This window comes from Globicephala melas, chromosome 9 (assembly GCF_963455315.2).
Source record: "Globicephala melas chromosome 9, mGloMel1.2, whole genome shotgun sequence".
Classification (NCBI taxonomy): Eukaryota; Metazoa; Chordata; class Mammalia; order Artiodactyla; family Delphinidae; genus Globicephala; species Globicephala melas.
In genome coordinates this window covers 98,078,154-98,104,429 of record NC_083322.1, presented here as the reverse complement: position 1 = coordinate 98,104,429, position 26,276 = coordinate 98,078,154, and the positions used below count along the sequence as shown (strand labels likewise).

General features: G+C 53.1%; 1 protein-coding gene across 4 annotated transcripts in view; it reads left to right on the top strand.

The window, feature by feature from the left end:
* Positions 1-26,276, top strand: part of TNS3 (tensin 3) — a 332,998-nt gene that overhangs the window by 199,501 nt on the left and 107,221 nt on the right. For all 4 annotated transcript variants that reach the window (XM_060304905.1, XM_030871279.2, XM_030871276.2 and 1 more), the window contains exons 5-13: positions 4,229-4,281; positions 6,012-6,183; positions 7,988-8,038; positions 9,587-9,709; positions 13,243-13,307; positions 15,969-16,052; positions 24,896-25,008; positions 25,104-25,164; positions 26,010-26,085. In XM_060304905.1, the coding sequence (XP_060160888.1) occupies positions 6,034-6,183; positions 7,988-8,038; positions 9,587-9,709; positions 13,243-13,307; positions 15,969-16,052; positions 24,896-25,008; positions 25,104-25,164; positions 26,010-26,085 (723 nt within the window). In that variant the 5' untranslated portion in view covers positions 4,229-4,281; positions 6,012-6,033. The remainder of the gene's footprint in view (positions 1-4,228; positions 4,282-6,011; positions 6,184-7,987; positions 8,039-9,586; positions 9,710-13,242; positions 13,308-15,968; positions 16,053-24,895; positions 25,009-25,103; positions 25,165-26,009; positions 26,086-26,276) is intronic.

The window sequence follows — 26,276 nt, the reverse complement described above, 5'->3', positions numbered from 1 at the left end:
AGGTGGGGATGGTGCTGCATCGCCCTGGAGACCAGGAGGAACACGGCAGGTGCTGTGCTGCTATCACCCGGGGCGCTGGCACAGGTCTACGGAGAGCGGTGGTGGCCTGCAGCCCTCAGCCTCCGAAGGCTCCCCAGGAAGCCTGGCGGACAGCTCTCTTCTCACAAAACAGCAGGAGAAAAGGCGTTTCCAGCACAGATCTGGGGGCCAGGGGGCTACAAGTAGAGAGGCTTCTTCAGACTTCCACGAGCTCAGGATGCAGGGTTTCTCATGAGCAAGGGACTGTCTTCAAGAATCTTTTGTACGTTGGTTCTCAGTTATTACTATTTTTTTTTTGCGGTACGCGGGCCTCTCACTGCTGTGGTCTCTCCCGTTGCGGAGCACAGGCTCCGGACGCGCAGGCTCAGCGGCCATGGCTCACGGGCCCAGCCGCTCCGCGGCATGTGGGATCTTCCCGGACCGGGGCACGAACCCGTGTTCCCTGCATCGGCAGGTGGACTCTCAACCACTGCGCCCCCGGGAAGCCCTCTCCGTTATTCTTAAGGCATGAAATATACTGTGATGATAAAGGGAGACTTTGGCTTTTTAGCCCCCAAAGTAGATAAATTCTCTGCTTCCAAGTAAAGACTCACAGAGACATCACATGTCACCTTCCTGACAAGCACGGTGTTTGGGCATGGTCAGGCCCCTTCCACTGGGCGTGGGGCGTGCCCCTCTCTATCTGCTCACGGCAGAGCTCCCCGGGCAGCCAAGGGGCTTCTATCCAGTGTATCCGGGGTCCCGTCCCCTGCGTATCATCTGCTTGGTTCCAGATACAGCCCCAGAATGAAGTTTTCTCCCGTTGCAGGATTTCATGCACATCAAATCTCAGAAACTGGCTTAGAAGTGGTAATTTGCTCACGGTTGCTCTAATCCTCCAAGCGTAGGGCTAGACTAGCTCCCCAGGGAAGAGCTCCGCTGACTTCAGTGATTCCAGTCTGACCCAGGGACAGGCTGAGCAGGGTGGGCTGTGGACCATCGGGGGCCGGGGGATCGAAAGAGTCCAGAATTTCGGTGTCAGAAGTTGCTACTGCATCTTCACTGTGATATTCTAGACACCTAATGGTACTTCTGAGTGCTTTTTCCCAAACCGTGAAGTGAGGAGAATCACATCTCCGTCCTGGGGTTCCTGCTGGGAAACAGGTGGCCGGCCACGAGTCTGCTTCCTGACCTCAGTCACCTGTGGCCTCTTACAGGACAGTGCCGGTGGAACACTGCTGCCTCCCATAGTGAAGCCCGGGGGGCTGCGTGGTCGATGGACCCAGGCCCTGTCGCCCCAGGCACGGCTGGCTGCTGTGGGGTGCAGGGGCAGCACGGCGAGGAAAGGAGGCAGGGACTTTCTCTCCAGCCTCTTGGGGGCCCTGACTTGCTGGAGGGCCTCCCTTTTTCATCCTAGAGATCCCCTCCTCACTCTTCCCCTCCCGTGTACCTGTTCTGGCCTCACTGGTTCCCTTGCTGGTCCCTGAGATGCAGACAGTCCCACCGCAGGGCCTTGGCACTGGCCACACCCCCCTGAGTGGCATCGCCTTCATGTGATGTCCCTCAGCCCACCTCCACGCTAGGCTTCTCACCTAAGGAGTGGCCAGGAGCCTCACCGGCAGGCTGGGGTGCACAGTCGGTATGTATGTGGCAGTCCCAGCCCCTGTCGTCCAGTTAGGTGATGGGGGCAGGTACTGGAAGGCATAGAGGGCCTGCCTTCAAGGAGTTCGTTCTTTATTGACAAACTTACGCTTACGGATGGTGTCAGCTTATCCTAAATGGGTGTGTGTTACTTCAGTGTAAGTTGGCAAAGGACACAGCTCAGGCTGCAGGTGGAACTGAGAAATGCTGGGAGGGTAGGCCGAGGCCTGGCCTTCTGATTGTATTGCTTGTACGTATGTATGTATTTGTTTAATTATCTTTCATGCGTGTATGTGTGTGTGTATGTTTCTATCATCTATCTATCTACCTAACCCTATCATGTATCTATCACCTATCCAATCTATTTGTCTGACTATCTACCATCTAGCTGTGTATTTATCGTCTATCTAGCTGACATCCATCATGCAAAGGGTGGTGGAGCTCAGGACTTGCTGTGGGTTTGGGCTGTTTCGGACCCTCTGTGAAGCTGCTGAGCCTTGAGGCTGCTGCGGGGAGTGTGGGTGCTACCCCTCCAGGCCCACCCTCACTGCCCTCTTGGGGCCTGGTGTTTCCCAAGGCCCGGAAGCTGCCCAGCTCTCTGCCTTCTAGAGCAGGAAGTATCTCGCGCTCCTGTGCTAATTCTGGGGGAATTACAGAGCAAAACTAAAACGGTTCTCTTGGACCGACCTTCAGGTCAAACCAGGAGAGAGTATGGAAGGATGGGGCTTTTGGAGGAGTCTCTGTGGCCCCCTTGAAACCCAGCTTCCGTGTGTCAGAAATGACAAGGGACGTTCCCTCTCCGGCTAAGCAGCGAGGAGGGGGCAGCCTGGCGGCGAGCAGCCTGGCCTGGTCACATCCGTGCTTGGACGTCAGCAGGTGGGGCTGGTCCGCAGGGCCCCCGTGGCCTTCCCTCCCCACAGGGTATTGTCTTCTCTCCTGCTTTGCTTTGTCACGTGTGTTTGCACAGACCAGTTTGCAGAGTGAAAACGCAGAGGTTTGTAAGTATCGGAAGACAGAATCAATCCCTCTGTGCTGGTTGGTAGTAGGGAGCAGCGGTCTCCAGTCAGCTTTGCGTACTCACCCCCAGGTTGGCGGCTTCCTCCCTGTTTGCCTTCCAGGAGGGCGTCTGAGTTCTGTGACTGTGGCCGTGAGGCCTGAATGCCACACCAGGAGCTGGAACTTCATCTGAGCCGACCCTGGAGGCATTACACTTTCTCAAGTTACAGAAGTGAGCTATGTTCTAAGCAGAAAAGGAAAAAAATGCACATAGAAGAAAAAGTGTAACGGGACATTCCAGAAGCAAACTTCTGCCCCGTCAGCCTGCACTCTGGCCACACATTGCCAGGGGTGCGTGTATAGGAGTGAGTGGGTCTGTGTGTGAATCATACTCTGCACCGGTGAGCGGCCATGTGGCCGTCTGGGGTCATCAGCGCTGTTGCCGTCACAGGTCACGGCCTCTCTCCAGGCTCACACATGTGTCGCCATCTGCAGGGTGGCATGGTTTATCTGATGTAGCTGAGGCGCCGTGGTTGACCTCTTAGGCTGTTGTCTATTTTTTGCTGTTACACACATCACAGCACAGTGAGCGCCCCGTCCATAGAGACTCACGGACTTTTCCATTAATTTCCTCAGCGTCATTCCTCACATTGCTAAGTCACATGCTTCAGACCTTTTAAGGGCATTTTATATTTACGGACAAGCTGTTTTCTGAAATGCTGAATCAGTTTACATTTCCCCAATACTTAAAAAATACATTTGACGCAGCGGGCAGGGAGGAGCTCACAGAAGGCAGTAGAGGAAGGAGCCTCCTGAGAGGAAGGCATTCGGGGAGATGAGACGGGGACGTCTGGGCTCTCCTCCCCCTCTGCCACCTTCGACAAGATCTCACACCTCTCGGAGCGTTGGTTTCCCCACTTCTGAAACGTGGGGATAATTCCTCCTCACAAAGTTGCTGGATGCATCTCCTGAAAGAGTGTATATATAGCCTTAGAGTATAACATAACCCTTACAACGCGTGCGCGCGCACACACACACACACACACAGGGAAGGGTTATGTAAACTGTAAAGTAATTATAACCTGAGTTTTTTTTTTTCCCTGTTGGATAAGCTTTTTTACAAAAAAGAGTGGAAAAAATTGAGAATTCTCTCAAAGTCATTAACTGGTTCTTTCAAGTAGATATCAATATTAACAATAATGATAGTAATAATGGCCGATGTTGACTGAGCGCCTCCTGTATACCAGGACACGCAGGACAAGCGTTTACATGTGCTGGGACCGCTTACCTTGCCCCGACGCCCGACGGGGGACTGTTGTGCTGTCCCACGTGGGAAGCCGTCCTGCTGTTGGCTGATGGAATTGTGTCACTTGGGATCTGGAGTCTTAGGGCCGAGATGACCTGTTAAGCCGTGGACCCTCCCGGGTGATAAGAGGAGCCAGTAGTTCAGGGTCTGAACCATCTATGATTAAACAGAGGATCGGGCTCCCATCCCTCCTTCTCGGTGAGGTTTGCGATGTGCGGGCTGGCAGGACAGGGGACTTGAGAATGACGCTTGTTTTGTCATTTGCAGACTCCGGGGGCATCCTCACCACCTGCTTCTCTGTGCTGTGACAAACCATCCAGGTGAGTGGCCATCACCGAAACTCCTTCGTGTGCCTCTGGCCTTGGGTCAGATCTCACGGAGGAAGCCTGGGCACAGTGTTATTTTATTCTGTAGTGAGCTTAATGTCGTTTTCATTTTTAAAGATAAATGCCCAAAGGTGATAAATATCATGTTTGTGTCTCTTTCTGGCTGTAATCTCCCAGCATTAGAAACGCTGGTTGTGGAAACATTCAATAAATAATTGTGTAGCTGTGATTGGATTGTGAAACGTAACATTGGGGATGAGCTCTTTAATTTTTAACACCAGTGTCAAAAAATGTGATTTGATTTTTTAAAGTAAACAAAACTCTTTTACATGCATGTCTGATGCATAAGGTAGAGAAGAAAAATCTCGGTGATTGTTTGAATTCGAATAAACCAATTAAAAAAATACATTTATGATAATGGGTATTTAAAAATATTGTTTCTTTCAGGCGTGATCATGGCATCGTAGATATTTCTAAAAATATGTTTGTCTTTTAGACATAAATGCAAAAATATTTATAAGTGAAATGACATATAATATCTGGGATTTCTTCAATGCCATCAAAGTGATGGAGGAGGTAGCAGGGAGTGTGGATGGAAAAAGGTTGGCTCTGTGTCAGTTTTGAAGTTGGATGACTGGGTGCCTGGAAGTTTGTTAAAACCATTTGGTGTATTTTTAAAATTTTTTCAGAATTAGGCGAGAAACCCATGTAACAAGAGTAGTAAACGAACAACAAGTACAAACCCCTAAAGCTGGTGGTGGGGAATTTGATGGACGAAAATCGCTCTCCCGTGACTGTCCTGCACCCTTCTGTAGTTTCACTGTGGGCTGTCACTGTCTTGGAGTTGACCCCGGCACCCCTCCGCTGGTTGTTTTACCTTCCGTCCCTGACACCACCCGCAGTCCTAGGGCCCTCTCCTGGGAGGGGCTCTGGGGCCCGTGGTCCCCAGAGCCCCGTCGTAGTGATGAGTGAAGCAGAGCCTGGATGCTGTGTGCAGGAAGCATTAGCCCGGGCTCACCGGGCTCCGGGCTCTCCCCACACCAGCAGCCCTCCCCTCTGCTGGCTTCATTGCTTGGCGTTTTTACCCTCCTCCAGGCCCCATCCTCCCATACCTGATGCCTGCCCTTGTCTGCACGCCCCGGGTTAACCCACGCGCGGTCTCAGCAGAGCCTGCGCACAGCCCTTCTCAGAGACGCTAGCGCTTGCCTCCCAGCTGCTGAGATTCCCTCCCAGCTCATCCCCCCTGCAGGGTAGGCCAGCCTCCTGCCTGGGCCCGCGGGCCCTCCGCACCTGCCGCAGGATGCTACATATCGACGTGACGAGTCACTTGCTGGTGTCTCCCAGTCTTGGCCTCTGCTCTGCCATGAGCTTCTCCCCTGCTGCCTACTCCTGCCGTGATACCCAGAGCAAGGAAGGCTCCTCCCTCCAAGGTCCAGGCTCTCTGAGCTGCGTCCGCCCACTGAGGCCCTCCCTCTGCAGGTTCTCCATCAGGCCTGCTGCTCTGCCACGAGCCTCTCTTCCTCTGTGTATTCCCTGCTCGTAGCTTATAGTGCCCCAGTCATGACCGTTAAGGAAGTTGAGATGTGTGCCCTCCTGGGATGGGGCACAGTAAATTCCCAGATGCCTGTAATCAGGTCCAGGTGCGAACAGTGAGCGAAGGTCCCTCGACTTCTGCTGTCCTGGCACTCGGCCCCTCCCCTGACAGCCTGCCGCGTGTCTCCCAGGCCTGCAGGGCTGAGCCCCGCCATGGAGGACGGCCGCGAGCTGGACCTCACCTACATCACCGAGCGCATTATTGCCGTGTCCTTCCCCGCGGGCTGCTCCGAGGAGTCGTACCTGCACAGCCTGCAGGAGGTGACGCGCATGCTGCGGTCCAAGCATGGGGACAACTACCTGGTGAGCGGGGACGCAGAGCGTGAGGACGGTTGAGGGGACCCCAAGGGTGGGGACGTTGGGGGACACTGAGTTGGCTGAAACTTGGCGAAGGCGCCCACATGCGTGGACTGAGGAGCTTGTGGGCAGGAAGGCGTCTCGATCCCTGCGTAGCTCAGCGCCCTTGGGGGCCTGGTGGATGGGGAGAGGTGCCGGGGAGGGGGACGCACCGCACAGAGGCCGCACTGGCTGCCGCGCACGGCCCGCGGTGGTCTGGGGCGTCTGGGCTCCGCACTTGCGCCCCGAGGGCCGCCGGCTTCTGCCCCGGCTGCTGGGCTTGGCGTCCCCATCTCCAAAGCCCCGTTCCTTCCCTCCTGCTGAAGGGAATCGGGGGACGGAGGGTGGGCATCCAGGAGCCGGCGTCTGTCCCGGCCCCACTTCAAACACACGTGAGGCTGTCGGATGGAGCCCCCAGTTGAGGAAGACCGCGGAAGAGCAGAGTCTTCCTGGACGGCCTCCTTCGCCCCTTGCTCTTGCGTGTTCCCTCCGTGCCAGTGCCGGTCCTGCAGCAGGGCCCTGCGGCTCCGTCTTCCGCTCTTTGAGTTAAATGACAGCTTCTCGCACCTCTCCAGACCCGCCTGTAAGACCTCTTTAAACGACAGGGTAGTTATTGCCATCCTTATCGGCCTCCTGGAAGGGCTGGGCGGGTGGTCCTGGAAGCAGAGCAGGGTGAGGTGACCTCCGGGTGGCTTCCAGCAGCCCCTGCGTGGCCCAGTGGCCTTTCCCCCTGACGCCCGCCCGTCCTCAGCATGGCCTGGTGACAGGCAGGGAAGGCGGGGTCCAGCCCCTGAGATCACCCCAGCCCGTCCTCGCTCCCAGAGCCGCCTGCCCTGCAGGAATGGTGTCCTCGTCCTGACACCTGGCCCAGGATGGGGGGTCCCCTCCACGCCTCGTCCTTCCTGCCCCGCGCGCTGTTCACTGAGCCCGCGAAGGCCTGGGGCCTGAGCCCCGGGAGCTGGGGCAGTTCTTCCCTCCACGCTGGCCAGAGGCCCCCTTGCACAATGGCGAGGCTGCCGGGTGCTCACCTTGTTTGGGGACAGGGACCTTTTTGAACAATCTGAAGAAAGACACACCTGTGTGTCTTCCATGGCTTCTGAGTTCAGAACCCGGGGTGAGTGCATCTCCTCCCCCGTGCACGTCTGAATTGTGTGCCCTGACAGGTGCTCGTGGGGACAGAACTCCTCCCTGCCCACAGCTGTCTTGTCAGGCCACAGGCATCGGCCCTCTGAAGAAGGAAGGTTCTAACGGGGCCCACGGTCCACAGGTGTAGGAGACAGCTTGTTCTGGGGTAGAGGGACCACGGGCCCTCACCCCAGGAGCACCCCTCCTCTCAGCTCTCCGCAGTGTCCATCTCCGGAGAGAGAAGGCTGGGGAGCCCCTTCTGCTCCAATGTTGTCCTCATTTGTTCCTTTCCTTGAGGTGTGGTCAGGTTTCGCAGGCAGCTCTGCTTCTCCGTGAGCGCGCGGGTCTCTGGGCTGCCTCGGAGTGTCAGGGCCTGGGCTCCCTGAGGACCAGGTGCCCTCCTTCCCACACGTCCTTCCTCTGACGAAGCCCATGCTTTCTGGGGGCCAAGTCCAGTTCCGTAGGATCTGTCATTCTTTGTTTATTTTGTTTGCTTTTCATTCTGTGACAATTACATATCTGTACATTTCAATCTTTTATAATCCTCTACATCTAGAAAGCGAGTAGCGTGTGAGAATGCAACTGTATCCTCTTTGATCTCTGAGGACCATGTTTAGTCTAATAGCTTCTTATTTCCCCTTTGTAGGTGTTAAACCTTTCGGAAAAGAGATATGACCTTACAAAGCTTAACCCAAAGGTATGGATCTTAGCCCTTTATATTCTGAGTTTTGTTAAAGGTCCACGATGCTTATCCTGCTTGTGCAAAAAGGGTTTGTAGCAAGTCTTTGTGGAATATGACTTAGTGAGGGGTATTAGGAACTGTTCATATCCATGGCTTATTTTTTGTTATTAACACTTTTTAGTTTGAAATAGTTATAACTTCACAGGAAAATGCAAAAAGAATACAGGGAGATCCCACGTACCCCCGGCCCAGTCTTCCCCAGTGGTACTGTCTTGCATAACTTATAGTAAAATATTAATGCCAGGAAGTTGATATTGGTACCATCCACAGATTGCATGCAACTTCCGCCGGGTTTACGAGCAACAGCTGTGTGTGTGTGTGTGTGTGTGTGTGTGGTTCTGTACCATCTCAAATATGTAGATTTCTGTCACCACCACTGCGATCAAATCCAGAACATTTTCACCTCAAAGATCTTCCTGCCACCTCCCTACATCCATGCACTCCCTCTCCGTCCCTTACTCTTTTTAACAGCAAAGATTTAGGGGGAAATTTTTAAGATTGCATAAGCATAAGTTATGGTATATATGGTATATGTACGCATACCGTATTCCATATGTTGGAACATTTTGCAGCCATTAGGATAAAAAAATAGTAACATGGGGAATTGCCTGTGTTAATGCTCGTTAACAAGGGCAGAGTATAGAATTTATGTATTTGCTAACTGTACATAGAAAAAGAGTGTAAGGGTTTCACCAGAACAGGCTTTTGCTCTGAGTGGTGGAAGGGGTGTAGGCCTTTCCCTGCTTCCAGCGGTTTTCTGAATTTTTCCATCATTTTACACAATTTCTATTGCTTTTATAATAAGACAGAGCTCTGCCTTCCCCTCCCCTCTTAAAAAAGTAAACGGAAAGCAAAAATAACAGCACTGCGTGGCCCTCAGCTTTAGAGCTGGGAACGTGTCAGGTGGCTCAGAGATGCCGTGTTTTACCCACAGACCTGCCAGGTTCCTTATCTCGTGATGATGACTTTCTTTGTTCCTGAATTGTAACCGAGGTTTGGAGGCCTTCCTCCCTCCCTCCTGGGCACATTCCTCTCCTCTGGGGAGTGTCACGTGTGATAGGCATCTCCCTCTGAGGAGTTATCTGCCCTTTGTGTGGAGGAATGGCTCTCAGCGTTTTCCCAAACTGCGATTTTAGTCTGAAGGGAGGAATTTTGGCAGCCCCTGCGGAGAACTCCTGTTTCACATCTTGCCAGACCTGGGCCTCTTTCCCCATGAGCCACGCACCATTAGCGGCTCCCGAAAGCCCTTTCTAGAATTGTCATTCCAGCTGCAGAAAAGCAGATAAGACCCGGGAGTAGATGTCTCCTGGGGAAAACATAATCCTTCATATTTTTCTTTCCAGTAAAGGAGGCATAATTCCCACTGAGTTTTAGAAAAGGAGCATGCAGCCTTGTTCTTTACTCTAAAATGAAATATTTTGGTAAATTAAAAAAAACGTCATGAGGTGGCTTCGTAGGGCTTCTGGAGATGGACACCAGGAACCCTCCTCTCTCTCCCCGCAGATTCTGGACGTGGGCTGGCCAGAGCTGCACGCGCCGCCCCTGGATAAGGTGTGTACCATCTGCAAGGCGCAGGAGGCCTGGCTGAACAGCGACCCCCAGCACGTGGTCGTCATTCACTGCAGGGTGAGCGCCCGCTCGGGGGCCCAGGGGGCCCACCTTTTCGCTCTAACTTCCAGCTTCTTTAGGGGTTTGTGGTTAGGTTTTCATACTTATTCTAAGGGTCGGGGCGGCGGGGGGGGAAGAGTCATCCAGTCTCCCAGAGTGTGGCTTCAGAATGTATAGGATGGAGGTCCCTGAATGCATAGCTGCACATGGTGAAGCTAAGGTTAGAGACCCCTGGGAGGGAATCCTTTCATTTTCATGCATTTTTGTTTTGCATGGGAAGCGCTTTTGAAAAAGTGAAGGGGGCTCTTAAGGTGCACGGCATTGGGCTCTGTGCCGCCTGAGGTATGCCAGTCGACTGGCTTGGCATTGTGGGCACGATGCCGCTGCAGCTGGCTTGTGGTCCTTTCCAAGCAGGTCAGCCCGAAGGGGACGTGACATGTCTACCCTTGCAGGGTGCCCGGGGCTGGCTGTGAGCGCAGCAGCGCATCGTCCCGGCTGCGCTGACCTGCTTTGCACCCCTCCCTCCTCCTACCGCCCTCCCATCTTCTGGAACCTACCTCTCCTCTTACTTCTCCAGTTTCCCAACTGCCTTGGATTGTCCGTAGCCTTTTCCTGCACTACCCTGGATTCCTCAGATCTGATCCGTTTGCCCAGACACCTGGAGCTCATGCAGCGTGTGGGAGGAATGCTTTGAGAAGCGGGGGCGGGGAGTGCAGTGGCTGGGTCTCCTTCCCAGAAGAAGGGGGCTGCTCCCTGCCCTGTATATTTTACACCAAATTCTTATGACCATCAGGACGTCTCGAAAAAATAGACATTTCCACCTTAAAGTGTTTCTTCCTTCAGACTTTTCACACTCAAAAGCTGCACAAAAACCCTTTGCGTTAGGGAGCTTAGTGTAAGAGAACCTTCCCTTCGAAGGATCAGACTTGCTGTGTGAGTTTCCTGCAAGGGCACTGAGATCTGCCTGTAGAATGAGGAGGGTAGACAGGGCCGACCATGTTCAGAGCTCCCACACTTGGGGCATTTGAGGGTCACTCGGCCCGGAGGAAAAGCCGCTGGGTACACACAGTGCGTTTGCTGCTCTCTGCTTTTCTTCCTTCTTCTGACATCTAACTTGATTACATTCTCCCTCAGACAGCCAGGGAGTCCCATTAGTTCTCTTACTACATTAAGTTAACCAGAGCTTTTATTCAAGGACTGTGTTATATGGAGGAGCTTCTCTCCACATTTATGTTTTGGTGAAAACTTAAAGAAAGAGACTTTAAAAAAAAAAAAAATTCTTGTCAATTAAAAAACGTCTGTATTTTTCACTGGGCTTGGCTTGGTGATTTTGACACAGTGAGGATAATACTGAGGGGCCATTGTTGCCTAAGATCCCTTCACAGGCCTGTGAGGCAGTGGCCCCTAACCCACCCGGAGCAGCCGCAGTGCCTGACCCTGGGGAGAAATGCCCGCCCGGTGCACCCAGACCTGCTGCCGTCTGTGTCTCCAGAGGATTCTGGTCCCTGGGCCTTGAGACGCACCCCCTTCACCATGCATTCCATTTCAGCTCACTTTTTTAATGGAACAAATTATAATATTATTTACAACATCCGGGCCACAAGTGATGAACTTAGCTCATCAGAGTTCTCTAAAACGTGTCCCTCTTCTAAACTACGCTTGCCTCTTGGGAAATGTCTTGTTGGTGGGATTAAACTGGAACATGTTCAAACTTTTGGGGAACAGTTTGCTCATCTCTTGCCCTAATTCTGGTGACCTATGAACCCTTTCCAAGATGAGCTAGAAAACATGCCATGAGAGAGAAGCCCTCTGGTGATTTGAACTTACAGATGTTGACATTAAGGGAAGTTCATCATAGTTGCTGCGGGGGGTGAGATTGCTGACTTTCCCCAAAACCTGCCAGCCCTGCAGAATGTGCTCTTACTGCCAGGAGTGCCAGGAATACCGTCTTGGCCTGGGGAGGGCAGACTAAGGCCAGACTGTGAGACCCCTGTCTCCCTGCAGGATACAAAGGGTGGTGTTTGTTCCCAAGTCCCCCCTCACACTAGTTTGGAGTAGATAATGCCTGCGGTTCTTCCGGACAGTTTCACCCACCTCCACACGGGTTAGTCTTGAGTTGTTGGCGGAGGATACTCGCTGGGACTTGTGTAGTCAGCGATTCTGATTTTTGTTAAGAGCAGACAAAAGCTGTTCTGGTCCTAAAGAACGTTGTTTGCGCTCGAAGACTTCCTGTGCACACGTAACGAAAAGCACTGGAGATGGGGGCAGTGAAGCCGCCCCGCGTGCCTGACTTGCAGGTGAATTTATACAAGAAACATACCAGTAGCTGCGCAGTGACAACTGCAGGTGCCAGGGTTCAGCAGTGAAGGACTGAGTGTGTGTCTGCACTGAGTTTCTGTAAGGCATGCCCTTGATGAGACAGAGAGGAGATCGCTCCTGGGTGACGGTCACATGCCAGATTTGGACCTGAATTTCCTCCATCGTTCCCTTTCAAGAATAGACGTACGATCTGCACGTTGTTGTCACAGCCATGGTGGCTCATGGGACTCTAGATCAGGGGTTGCTGCCTCTTCTTGAAAGACCCAGACAGGACTTTCAAGGCTTTGGGGCACCACAGTCTACCTCCTTCCACCTGCCGCTGCCATGTGGAAATAGCTCCTGAACGAACAGGCGTGCTGGGTCCCAATCAAACCTTATTTATGAACACTGACATTTGGACTTCGTATGATTTTCATGTGTCATTGGAATACTATTCTTTTGATTTTTCTTCAACTGTTTAAACATGTTAAGGTGGCCCTTAACTCGTAGGGACACAAGTGGTGGGCAGAAGTGGGCTGGTGGGCTGCGGTTTGCTGGTCGCCGTTCTGGGTCATGGCAGTGTGTTTCAGAAGGTGGCAGTCCACGGTTCTGGTCGAGGTGGCCTGGTCGAGGTGGTGGTCGAGGTCACGGAGCTGCGGTGCTTCCAGGCACCTTCTCCTGTTGGCAGTGTTGGTCCGAGGCCCTGCCGGGCTGCCTTGTCCGGGCTGTGCATGTCTGTGGTTACGGATCGAGTGATGCGTTTTCCATGACGCTGCCTCGGATGGGGGTCCCCTGTGTGTGACAGGGCAGGGCTGGGTAGGTGGGGACAGTGATGCTGGCAGCACCCTGGGATCTGCTGTCCTGCTACTCTGGACGTCTCAGGGCTCTGTGTGCAGCCCTCAAAGCCCTCTCAGCCTGTGCGTGGGGCGTTCGGGTCTCTCTCACCTGGGTGATTAAGTCACGCTAATGGCTTCTGCCCAACACGGTTTTTTCCAGCCTCACTGGGAAATGAGGAACTGACTGGCCGCCTCTGTGCAGACCTGCCCTCGGGGGTGTCCTCGGATGTCCCGGATAGCACCTGCTCCCGCCATCAGCACCCCATATTTGTGTTCTCTGCTGAGTTGGGTGCTGCCGTCCCCCAGAACAGGGACCAGAGGGGGGTAACGCTGGCTTCCCCTCCGAGGCAGGCTCTTTGCCATCCTGTGCATGAACGAGTGCTTTCCTGTTCTAATGACCTCTCTTGTCTCCTGCAGGGCGGAAAGGGACGCATCGGCGTGGTCATATCATCTTACATGCACTTCACCAATGTCTCGGCCAGGTAAGAGGGGAGCGTCCTCACCGCCGTGGGCATCGGGACGCTCTGAGGCTGGGTGGGCGGGGGGCGGTCAGCCTGGGAGCTGACCTGGAGGCCGAGGCTCGTGTCCCTGGTGCCTAGAAGCTCAGCTGCAGCTAAGGGTTTGCACTTGTGAGAAAGACACTGTCGTAGGTGTGCAGTGATTCACACTGAAGACTTCATGGAGGCGTCAAAGATAAAGTGAGTGCACTGTCGTTCTCTGACAAGAACAACAGGGACAAACATTACCGTGAGTAAAGAAGAGCAGTGCTGTCTCACTGGATGCCTCAAATTCTGTACATGGCCGTGGCCACGGCCGCCATGGTTTGCATGCATGGCTGCCATGTTTGTATGCAGTGGGCCTCTGGGAAGCACTTCGCACGTTTCCTTTTTGTTGCTCAATCCTCCCAGGTAATCTAGGAGCGAGCAGTCATTGCTCCCACTTCACAGATGAGGAAACTGAGGCTTGGTGGACTTAGGCAGCTTGCTCATGATCTCATGGCCCGTGAGCGGGAAGCCTGGTCTGGCCCGGTTCTCAGGAGGTGTGCCGTGGGCGTGTGGGTGCCGCCAGCAGGAGGCCGGTCCCGTCCACTGGGGACGACAGGCACCACGAGGCCAGCGAGTGAGGCAGCGGCCGCGTGCCAGCCCTCCTGGCGCTGGCCGTGCTGGTGGACCCAGATGCCCTTTCCGAGCACACGTCTCCGCTCACACTGAGACCCAGTTCAGAAATATCATTCTTTATGGGTTTTGCATCTGCGTTGGCTCTCTCTGTTCAATGGCCACTTTGTGAAGCATGAACCGCTCCATTCTGAGGAAATATAAGCCTATTCACATTAGCCGATAAACCCTTTCCTTTCTAGCGTTAAGGAGTGAAATTTGACTTTCCAAATGTTTTCTCTGGAAACAAACTGGGGAGCCCATGGCTTGCCAGGCAGGAAACCCAACCCCAGAGCAAAAATGAGATCCTTTCTTGGTGATAATAAGTACTTGTGTGCGTGCCAGACAAATTGAGATTCCTGGTCACGTCACATCCCTCTGCTGAGCCAAAGACATTTGGTCAGAGAGCAGACTTCACCTGCTCACAACAGCGCAGCTCTGTGTGGAACCAGAGTTCCATGCGCCATGGGCAGTCCTGGCATCTTTGGAAAGCACAGAGGCTAAGCTTTAGTCACTTACAGCTTATCAATGACACTGTCTCTAAACGCACCACTTTTTCTGAATAATCGAAGTGTGTCTCAGCTTCACGTGTCAGGCAACTCACGTGAAAGGCTCTAAGCCTCAGGGTCCTCACCTGGGAAGCGGGGATGATGGCTATGCCTCACAGGGTTTTGTGACAATTCAGTGTGTCGTTTCGCGTAAGACAGTTGGAATAGCATCGGTGCTGGTATTAGCTGCTGTTAACGCTGCTGGTACTAGTAGGACTAACAGTATGAATAGATGAATAGAATATTATGTATTTTAGCATTTACCAATTCTGCCGATCCAGGTCGTTTGCAGGTTTTCTTTAGAATTTCAGTTGCTTCCGTCTAATGACCTTGTACGCTCAAGCATGCCGTGATAACAAATTCTCCTCGATACATCTTCGATCATTTCTACTATTTTCCCCTTAGATACTGTTCTCAGAAGTAATCATAGCGAGCAGACGTTTTTAAGGCCTTTGTCACAAACTGTGTCCAGATCAAAACAGACACTTCACGTCACAAAGTAAAGTAGGAAGAACATTCTGGTACCAGCACCAGAAAGATAAGAGTTCATAAAGATGGAGTTGTTGCTAATATTATGAATGCTGATAACAATATTAATGCTGAACGTAAACCTTGACCAAAATGCGTTATCAGCATTTAATAAAACGAGTGAATTCCAGAAAAAGGAATACTTTTCAATGTATAGGTGAGGGACTTCCCTGGCGGTCCAGTGGTTAAGACTTCGCCATCCAGTGCAGGGGGGTGTGGGTTTGATCCCCGGTCGGGGAGCTAAGATCCCACGTGCCTCACAGCCAAAGAACCAAAACATAAAACAGAAGCAATATTGTAACAGATTCAATAAAGACTTTAAAAAAATGGTCCACATCAAAAAAAAAATACAAATAAAAAAATAAAATGTATAGGTGAATATGTAACTATACTTTTTACTCTGAAAAACTTACGTGCTCTGTATGTTAAATATTCAATTCTTAAGTGACCCTTGCTTTTGTGCACCCCTGCCAGCCCAGCCCCTTATTTAGACAACGTTATTATTTTAGATGGTTATTAAGATAGGACAGTGGCCTGTGCCCACAGGTGAGAAAAGGCAGGCAGGTGACTCCCCCACCTGCCGGACATGCTGCACAGAAAGTGCCACATCCTAGGATCGGGTGCTGCTGTTGCAGGGGGGACTCCAGACCTTGCAAGCCTGGCTTCCACTTGGCCCTGAACGTCTTCCTGGGGGAGATGAGGCCCTAGAAGAGAGGCTAAAGTGGATTTTCCCTGGGGAGGGGGTGTAGCAAAATGGAGCTCTTAGTGAGTGCCAGCCACTCAGAACAGCCTCGGGGCCTGTCTCATGTCACTCCCCACAACCCGGCCTCCTGCGGTGGCCATGGAGTTAAAGCGTGTGCTCACTCTCTCTCTCTCTCTCTCTCTCTCTCTCTCTCTCTCTCTGCTTCCCCAGTGCTGACCAAGCCCTCGACAGATTTGCAATGAAGAAATTTTATGATGATAAACTTTCAGCTTTAATGCAGCCGTCCCAGAAACGGTATGTATCTGTCCCAGAGCCAGAGTGGAAAAGTGAATGAGATTTTACGTTTAAAAGCGTGTGTGTGGGGCTGGGATGAACTGGGAGATTGGGACTGACATACATACATTACCATGTGTAAACCAGATAGCTAGTGGGAACCTGCTGTATAGTGCAGGGAGCTCACTGGGTGCTCTGTGGTGACCCGAATGGGTGGGATCGGGGGGCAGGTCCAAGAGGGAGAGGATATATGTATACATGTAGCCGATTCACTTCCTTGTACAGTGAAACCAATGCAACAGAAACCAACACAACATTGTAAAGCAATTGTGCTCCAATTGAAAAAAAAAAAAATGTAGGGACAGAAGACGCACCTCCCCGGACCAGCCAAGATGAGGAGGGAAGGGATTCTCGGTGTCCAGTGGTGAAGTGTGAGCCACCCTGCGTGTGGGTGCCGGGGTCCCTTGGCTGGCTCCGGCGTGGACGCAGGGCTCCCTCCCCACACGCGTAGCCATCGGGTCTTCCAAGCTCTCTGCTGGTGTTGGTGCCATTTCTGTATTGGGACTGGCTGGTGTCTCCTGGACGAGGGTCTGTGAACTGTGTCTGAATGGCGGCTGCTCTGGGCTTTGCAGGTCACGTGGTCTCTGTCACGGCCACTCTAACAGGGTCTGTGGGCAGTAGGAAGCAGATGAAAGCGGTTTATGTCCAGTAAAGCTGTCGACACACGCAAGTTTGTTGATGGCCAGCTTCAGAGGCCCAGGAGTCTTCTCTCTCCTCGGCGCCCCCTGGCCCACCTGCCCTTCTCTCCTGCTCGGCGTGGCCCCTGGCAGATGCTGCAGAGGGACCCTGGGGAGCAGACTTCCTCTTGCCGCCTGCTCCCAGGCGAATCCACGCTGTCAGCAGGCCCAGGTGGAGAAGAACCAGAGGAGGGTCAGGTGTGTGGCCTGAGAAGAGCCAGCAGCCACTTGCCTTCCAGACCCACTTCCTCTGCAGATGGGAACCGAGAACACTGCGTTTTTTTTTGTTTTTTTTCTTTTGCTGTACGTGGGCCTCTCACTGTCGTGGCCTCTCCTGTTGCAGAGCACAGGCTCCGGACGCGCAGGCTTAGCGGCCATGGCTCACGGGCTCAGCCGCTCCGCGGCATGTGGGATCTTCCCGGACCGGGGCGCGAACCCGTGTCCCCTGCATCGGCAGGCGGACTCTCACCCACTGCGCCACCAGGGAAGCCCTGCATTTTTATTTTAAAGCAAGTGGCAGGGCATTTGCACAAGCATTGTCCGGGCAATTGCCAAGATGGTTTTCCTGTGCCTCGCATCCTTCCCCCCACTGCCAGAGGGCTGGACCCGCGGTCTTGGGTGGACTGAAGTTTCCAGGAGGTAGGGTCACAGGTATATTTTGGTCAAGAGCTGAGTCTCAGTATTTCCACTTGGGAAAAAAGGATTTCAGGGACCACCAGAGGCACCTCCTGCTTTGTCCCGGGTGTTTCCCATGGCTGGGTCTGTTTGTGTTCAGACCAGAATGTCTGGTGGATGTAGGACCCACGGGTCAGAGCTTGGCCGTGCCCTGGCCATCCCACAGGGCATGTGAGCTGCCTGGGAAAAACCAGCATTTTATTAGTATTACAGTTAAACGGACCCTTGATCTATTTCGAACCATTAAGTGTCATTTCTTGGTTGAGCAGTTTCCACAATGGTTACATTCATGTGAGCCCCTCCGTGAGACGTGAGGGTAAACAGGGGCTAACGCACCCCAAAACTCAGCATGCACTGGGGAAGGATGTTTGCCTCATTTTCTTCTTACTACCTACTGCAGCTTTTTTTTTTTTTTTTTTTTTGCGGTACGAGGGCCTCTCGCTGTCGTGGCCTCTCCCCTTGCGGAGCACAAGCTCCGGACGCGCAGGCTTAGCGGCCATGGCTCACGGGCCCAGACGCTCCGCGGCATGTGGGAGCCTCCTGGACCGGGGCACGAACCCGTGTCCCCTGCATCGGCAGGCGGACTCTCAACCACTGCGCCACCAGGGAAGCCCCATGCTTCAGACTTTTTAATACCATTGAAGGAGTGTGGAAAAAGGGAAACATCTCACTTTAACATGCCCATGCTTCTCCTGCATCATTGAACGACAGAAGCTGTAGTATTTACATTTTATGAGGGTGGCATGGGTTAATTTTTGCATTCTGAGGCTAATCTCCCCGCACCCACAGATTAGGGGAATGCCAGCCCGCCCAGCACCTGCATCGGAAGACGCTTGCCACCCCGTAATGAAGCGGGTGAACGATTGAGTGAATGTATAAGTACCTCTGGAGGAATATTTCAGACCCGGAGGATGTGTGATGACCGCATTTGTGGGGACAGGCACAGTCGTGATGGGACCCATTGCCGTGGTCCCAAATGCCCACAGGGGGAGGGAGCGTTGCAGGGTATTTTAGGACTGAACTCAAGAAACCATTTTAAAATCCATCTTGTGGTGAGAGCTTGGGTTTGTGGTCCAAGAAGTTTAGAGCCTCAGCAGTAAGCCTACTCCGCCCTTCACTTAATTAATACTGGGTTTAAGAGCTCGAGAGGCAGGAAGTCCATTTGACAGGCGGCAAATTCTCTGTCACTCTGTGCCTCACTCCTAAAAGCCACCGAGCCATTGGCCTGCAGCAGCCTGGCCAGCAATGGCCCATTGGAGGTTGCTTGCTTCCAGCAGAATTCCTCGGGCAACAGCGCTTCTCTCTCCCTGCACCTGCCGCCTTGAGCAAACCCCAGGAGCAACTTGTGGAGGCCCCCGGGTAACCTCCTGCAGGGCTGCTGAGCCTGCTGTGTCAGAGAGGCTCCCGTTAACTTGGAGTCCCTTTCACTTCGATAAGTAATTAAAGAAAATCCTCCTCCAGCATTAGTTATCATCAGCATCATGGAAGTGAGGAGTTAAATAATGAAATTCTGACCTCCTTTCCTTCTCCGCTTTTCCTTTCCTTCCACGAAGGGGTTGGGACAAGCGGGTCCCATCCCTTTGAGTTTAGTGGGGAAAATGACAGGTAACCGGCTTTTTCTTGGGGATAGCAAACCTCTCCTGAGGGTGTGCGGAAGAAGGGAGCCCAGGGAGGTCCTGGGCGGGGGTCATTCCTGTGTCCCATGAGGTAGAGGGAAGGGAGGCCAAAAGTCTGGGCATGCAGACACCAGGATTGGATTCCTGGGTGTTTCTAATTGCTGGAAAGTTCCCCAACATTACAGCATTATTTGGGTTTTGATATTTCTGTAGTTTTTGACATGATGCCTTGAGTGTCTGAAAGAACCTTGAACTTGAAGCAAGAAGGCTGCCGAGAGAAGCAGACGTGCAGATCCTTCCTCCGAGGATGTGTCTTTGAGGGAGTGCGGCCGCTGAGGCCAGCAGGCTCCCTGTGCCTCGTCCACTCCGCATGTCCTCTTGCCCCGGCTTGCAGGGCGGGCTCGAGGAGCGGGGCCATCCCTCAGGGGGTCGCCTGGAAGAGGTCTGAGGTGTGTTATCCTTCCAGCCCGGCCGGGGCGGGGAAGTGCCGGGGAACGTTAGGTAACCAGCGAGCCTGGGTCTGGCGTACAGGCCAGAGCTGATGGGGCCCTGCCCACGTCTCCCCGCCATCCGTGCTTCCCCTGCAGCTGTAGCCACTCTGAGTGTATGGAGGTGACACCGGGAAGCCTTAGGGAGAGATGGGCCGACACAGTGGCTCCTTCTGCTTACAAAAGTATCGTTTCACACTTGTTTTCAGGGATATTTAAGCTTATGTCAAGTACAACTCACATATGTAGGAAGATTTAGGGAAACTCCACATGTAAGTTTCTGCTTTGGAAAGAGGTTATAAATAATGCAACGAACAACTGCAAATTTCCAGCTGCTTTGGAACTTGAAGGAAGCGTGTGCTCTTCTGTTAGTGCCCTGCCAGCTGCAAGCTTGGTTTCTTAATCGTACTTGCTAGTTGCGACGAAGTGGGGAAAACCTCATCCCCAGGGAGCTATTTCCCTCGAAAGAAAGAAGAGCACAGCTGGGAGACAGGTGAGCTGTCTGACGTGTGTGGCTGTGAGAGCTGCGCTGACCAGGGAGGACTTTCTGTTTCGGGTAAGACACTGGGATGGGCTTTGAGAGGCCATCTGACACCCTGTCCGTTCATTCGTACACACCTTTCCTTCAGTGCTGTGGGTGAATATCACATAGACAAGAGTTGACATTCATCCTTGCCACACTTTTCTGGAGGAACTAATTGTGGAATCCTTGCCTTTGCTCTTCTTCCCTCTTATTTTCAGCCGTGGCCTGAATTGTTTTTCTTTGGGAGTGATGGCGGCTCTCCAGGTAGTTTCCTGCCACACGGGCCCTGTTTACCTGTCCTCTCTCTCCCACAGTGCAGGCGGTGGCTAGCTCCACTGTTGACTGCAGCAGCAATTGTATTAGCGGCGTATATTAGCAACGAACTTTGTTGTTTTTATCGGGCGTTTTGTATGTGATGTCTTTGGGACTTAAGAACAGCATTCTCTTTTCCGGGTCACGCTCGGGTGGCCTGCAGCAGAGCTTCTGAGCCTGCTGGTCAGAGGGACCGATGAGGGTGTGAAAGGGTTCTGGGAATAGCAGGATGAGGCCATGCCAATGAAAAATTCTTGAAAAATGTGTTTTCCCATACAGAGGTTTTCTTTACTCCTCCCCCATCACACACACTCATCGGTGGTGCATAGAGAGGAGATAGGCTTAATTTATGGCATTGAGTGTCCCCTCACCCGCTGCCATGAGCCCCCAGGGGGCCAGGAGTGCCCCTTGGGCTGAGGCCACAGTCACCGGGGGAGCCTGGGCCGACGGCTGCTCAGCTGTGCGATCTGGAGTTTCGGATTTGCCGGTAGTTGCCTGCAGGCCCTGGAGGAAAGCCCCGGAGATAAGCAAGGGGCCTGTGCTGTCCCCGGTGGCCATGCTGACGTGCCTGGGTGCTTGGTGGTGGGCTGGGGTCACAGGTGAGGCACCCCCAGGCTTACGTCCGGCTCATTTATGTCCACCGTCAGCCACAGAACTGTACTCATCACAGCTGGAAGGAAGGGACAAGGGTGCTGTCTCCACTCTGTCCATACGCTTTACAAAAGTTAGTACATATAGGACCCTTGTCACCCGTCCCTCTCTTAAGAGGTGGATGGCGGGGTGATGGGGTTGGCATGAGGTTTTCTTTAAAGGCTGTTCTGATCTCAGTCATGCCGCTAACAAGCCTTATGGTAAACTTCTGCAGGATCACAAAATCCAGAACTTGGACTCAGAAATCGTGCTTGTATTGCATCCTATGAACAAGCACCCAAAATGACTTTAGCTCCACAAAGTTAGGCAGTATAATTGCTGGAAAGTAGCGCTTCATTAATAGAAAGTGCCGTGAAATATAAAACGATTTTGTATTTTTTCCTTATCAAGGAAGCATGTGAAGGAAGAAGTAAGTTGCATTTTATAATAACATTTGACGTCTTTGATTTACCTAAAATGGGAATCGATATAAAGCAGCCTTCTCTAAAGGGCAGATGAGAAGGGCTTTTTTGCACTGGTTCCATGATGGACTGGTCAGGAGGGCAGGCGTCCGTGTCTGGGTCCCAGACAGAGGACTGGGCACTCCCTCCCTTCGGTCCCTAACCCCATGTGAGGGCTGGCCCTCGTCTTCTGGCTCCTTCTTTGGGAGCTTGCAGGGAATCAACATTCTTCTGTGGTCATGCCGACACGCCACCTAAAAGAAGCACCTTCTCATGTCCCCTCTGGCTGCTGGGCAACGGCGCCGGCCAGGCTGTGTCAGGGCAAGGGGAGGACCCTCCACGGCTACATCAAAATGTAAAACGGAAACTGACCCTCACCCTCCTCTGTGATGCCTGGTCTGTGTGCTCGTGGGTCCCTTGGATGTCCAGAGAGTGAAGGGCCACCTGAGGTCAGTGTAGAAGGAGCGAACGGCCAGGCGCCCACAGAGTGAACACAGCAGCTGGGCCACAGACAAGGCCGAGGAAGCGGGTTGTCTGGTGACCCGTGCTGGAGGCGGGGAGACTGCTGTCCAGAGCAGGTGGCGACTCATGGCCCCAACTCAGCGTCTGTGATCCCTTTTCCTGTGCTCATGACCCGGCAGTGGGGGTGGTGATGGCCGGAGAACCCAGAAATCTGCAGTGCGTGGCACTTAGGTGATAAAAAGTAGCTGGACAGGCCACCTGAATATTCTCGTGTCTGCACGTCTGCTGTCGACATAGAAGATAAAATGGGAAGGCACGTGGGGCCATCTGGTGGCCAGGCTCCTGCAGCCACGGCCCGGCCACGTGGCCTCCCGGGCCCTCCAGGGCTTGCGTCTGGACTCTGTGACTTGGGTGAGGTTTTGTCCTCTTCTGAAAGGGAAGAGCGGTTTGCCACCAGGAAAACTGAAACACCGAGAGGGGCCCCTAAGCTGAAGTGAATGTTCTTTTCTAACATTTTTTTCTAAAAGGATAGATTTCAAGTAGAGTTTTTAAACTTTGGTTTTGAAATTTACTAGAAATGTTCTCTTGTTCAGTTTCCTTTGTATGCAAAGTCAGCTGCTTGAGATAACGGACTGCATCTGAATTGCTGGTGTAAATTCGATATTTTTAAAAATGTAGGTGTATTTGACAAATGACATTGTGTAAATTTAAGGCTTACGGGGTTAATTTGTTACATTCACGTATTGTCATACGATTGCCACTGTAACCGTACTTAGCACCTCTGTCGCGTTACAGTAATTATCATTTCTTTTTTAGTGGTTGGGATAATTAAGTTATATCTCTTAGCAAGTTTGATAATTATACTACAATATTTACTACACTGTGCATTGTATCTCTAGGGCATATTTACTACCTACTGCAAGTTTGTACCCTTTAAAAATTCTGTCCTGTCCCCAAAGCCCCCGGCCCCTGCTAACTGCTATTTTACTCTCTGCTTTTATATGTTTGGCTGTTTTAGATTCCATATATTATGAGTGATATCATACCACAAGGAGATATCACCTCACACCTGTTAGAATGCCAGTCATCAAAAAGTTAAGAGGGCTTCCCTGGTGGCGCAGTGGTTGAGAGTCCGCCTGCCAACACAGGGGACACAGGTTCGTGCCCCGGTCCGGGAAGATCCCACATGCTGCGGAGCGGCTGGGCTCGTGAGCCGTGGCCGCTGAGCCTGCGCATCCGGAGCCTGTGCTCCGCAACGGGAGAGGCCACAGCAGTGAGAGGCCCGCGTACCGCAAAAAAAAAAAAAAAAAAAAAGACAAGAAAAAACAAGTGGTAACGAGAACATGGAGGAAAGAGAGCTTTTGTGCACTCTTGGTGAGAATGTAAATTGGTGCAGCAACTATGGAAAGCAGTACGGAGGTTCCTTAAAACATTAAAAATAGAACTACCACATGACCCAGCAATTCCGCTCTTGGTATATATCCGAAGGAAATGAAAACAGGCTCTTGAAGAGCTATCTGTACTCCTGTGTTTATTGTATGTGGCCTTATTCACAATAGCCAAGATACGGAAACAACTCAAGTGTCCCTCAGTGGATGAATGGATAAAGAAAATGCGTGTGTGTGTGCGTGTGTGCATGTGTGTGTGTGCGCGTGTGTGTTTATACACACACACACAGTGGAGTATTACTGAGCCATAAAGTATAATGAAATTCTGCCATTTGTGATAACGTGGATGGACCTTGGGGACATCATGCTAAGTGAAATAAGCCAGAGAGAGAAAAGCAGCATTTTTTTAACCTAAGTAGGCTGAGCTTGACTAGCCTTCGGTCCTAGGGAGGAAGGGGTGGTCCCTGGTCCTCCTAGTGGGGTGGACTGCGGTGGGCTGGCTGGAGGGTATAGAGGACGCCGTGCTGGCCGCACAGCCTGGTGATTCAGTGAACGCTTCCTTCCTGCGCCTGCGCGGCTCTGTGTAGTCATTAGAGATGCACAGAGATGTTGGATAGGGTAGGCTTTGGCTCTGCTCCGGAGTCACACACTCCAGGTGGTGGCAGAGGCCGAGGCCAGGCGGCATCTGAGAGTTGGCAGGTGTGTGCCCACTTGGGGTCACAGCTGCCACCTTGTGCCCCGGGAGGAACCAGTGAGGCAATGCTTCCAGGGTACAATCTTCTCTCTAGGCCGCCAGGCACCCACGCAGGGTGCGGGGCCGTCAGCATGGCGCGCGAGGCTGTGTGCGGTGTTCAGAGAGAAGGCAGGTCTCCCGGCACACGGCAGACGTGTGCTCTGCCGCTGAGATGGGCCTTGAGGAGGGAGGGCACAGAGAAGCCGGAAGACGGGAGGGCAGTGCAGCTCAGGGGCGCTCGTGCCCTTTATGGTAGGGGAGGCTCTCGCAGTGGGCTGTGGCATCCGAAGGCTTCCTGTGGGCTGCGGTGTGGACCCCAGCCTCCCACTAGGCTTCCTAGTGTGAGCAGAAGGCGGGGTGGGTAGGACTGAGAGTTGAGCCGAGTGACCTTCATGCCCTCAGACGTGTGGTTTGGTTCAGAGAGTGCGCCCATGGGACGGCAGGTCTCTTGCTTTCCTCTTCTCTGCGGGGAGACCGTGCCAGCCCCGTGGCCCAGCCCTGCCTGGCTGTGGGTTCCATGGACAGAAGCGATGCCACCGGCACTCGGGGTGCAGAGCGAGAGGCGCCGCGTGTGAGGGCTCACGCTCAGGAAGCACCCTTGGCCGTGCTTCCAGGTCATCGGCCATGTCAGCGTGCAAGGCCCAGAGACGCCCGGTGGGCTGTGGGCTCGGCCATGCTCTGCAGAGCGTGGGCCGGGGCCTGGGGTGCGTCCACCCTCCTTGCTGTGAGCGGTCAGGATGGGTTCTCTCCCGGAAGTGCAGGCGGGTTTCCTCATTGCCCTCCGGCCCCACCTGGGCTCGGGAGCTGTGCAGGGGCCCTGAGCTGGCTGCCCTTCGCAGGTACGTGCAGTTCCTCAGCGGGCTCCTGTCGGGAACGGTGAAGATGAACGCCTCGCCCCTGTTCCTGCATTTCGTCATCCTGCATGGGACCCCCAACTTCGACTCTGGCGGAGGTGGGTGTCTCCCGCGGGGTGAGGGTCTCGAGGCGCGCCGCCTGGCGCTGGCCCTCAGTTCCGCGTGTTGACAGCCGATTCTGCGTGTCTTTCAGCATGCCGGCCCTTTCTCAAGCTCTACCAAGCCATGCAGCCTATGTACACGTCGGGGATCTAGTAAGTGTGGCTGCTTTCTCGGGGGCCTCCGGAGGGCCCGGCGGGGAGGGGGCCCGCTCCCGGCTGCCTCTCCCTCTGGAGGGGTGAGGGGGGGGGAAACCAGGTGAGCTAAGAGCAGGGGACGGAAGGGGAGCCGTGGGTGCAGTGCCCCCGTCATCCTGCCCAGCAGGTGTCTCGCCGCGGTCACACAGTTGGCTCTGTGAAGGGACGTGGACGCTGGGACCTGGGGGAAGGAGAGGGCCCCGCACACCGTGTGGAAGTAAACACATCGGGGTCTTGGGACAGGGCCATGGTGGTCTCCCTTTCTCTCCCCTTTGCAGTTTAGACAAAGGTCAGGCAGACATTTCCAGAATATGTACTAATTCTAGACTTATTTGCTTTGCTTTTTTTGTTTGGAGAAGCGTTTTATGCACATCAATGGAAAATGAATAAAGGTAAAAAATGTTCTTAGCACGTGTCCTCACTCAGAATGAACTGTTGTCACGTGTCCGGACCCTGTTGGACCCAGGCACCGGTGAAGCTTGGGCAGCCTCCCCCTCTGCTTACCACAGAGGCTGCTGGCATCGGCATGCCAGTTCTCTACGCCGCGCGCTCCATCGTGCACGGGCCTGGGGCGGGCCGGCGGGCGCTGGCTGTGACGTTGCTCTCAGGGCCCTGCCTGGCCCTGTTGGTTTTTCATACGTTCTTTGGACTCATTTTCATAGGAGAGAGTCTGAGGAATTGGATTCCTGGGCCAAGCAGGATAGTTTGTTTAATTTCAATTGTGGGGTTGCTTTTCTCAGAACGTATTCTTTCCATTAAATCATGAAATCGCGTAATGATGTACCTTCTCATTTATTCCAAAGCAACGTCGGCCCAGAAAACCAAAGCAGGATCTATATCGCCATAGAGCCAGCCCAGCTCCTGAAAGGGGACATCATGGTGAGTGTCACGGCCTTGCCTCTGCTGCCAGTAATCATACCTGGAAAGGTAAAAGCAAGTTCATTTTAAAGCAAGAACATGAAAGCCTCCTCCCACCCTACCCCGGCCCCGACAAAACCTGAGGGAAGAATGGAAAGTCGCCTCTACCTTAAGGCAGTGGGTTAATTTTCTGAGCGAACCTATTTTAATGA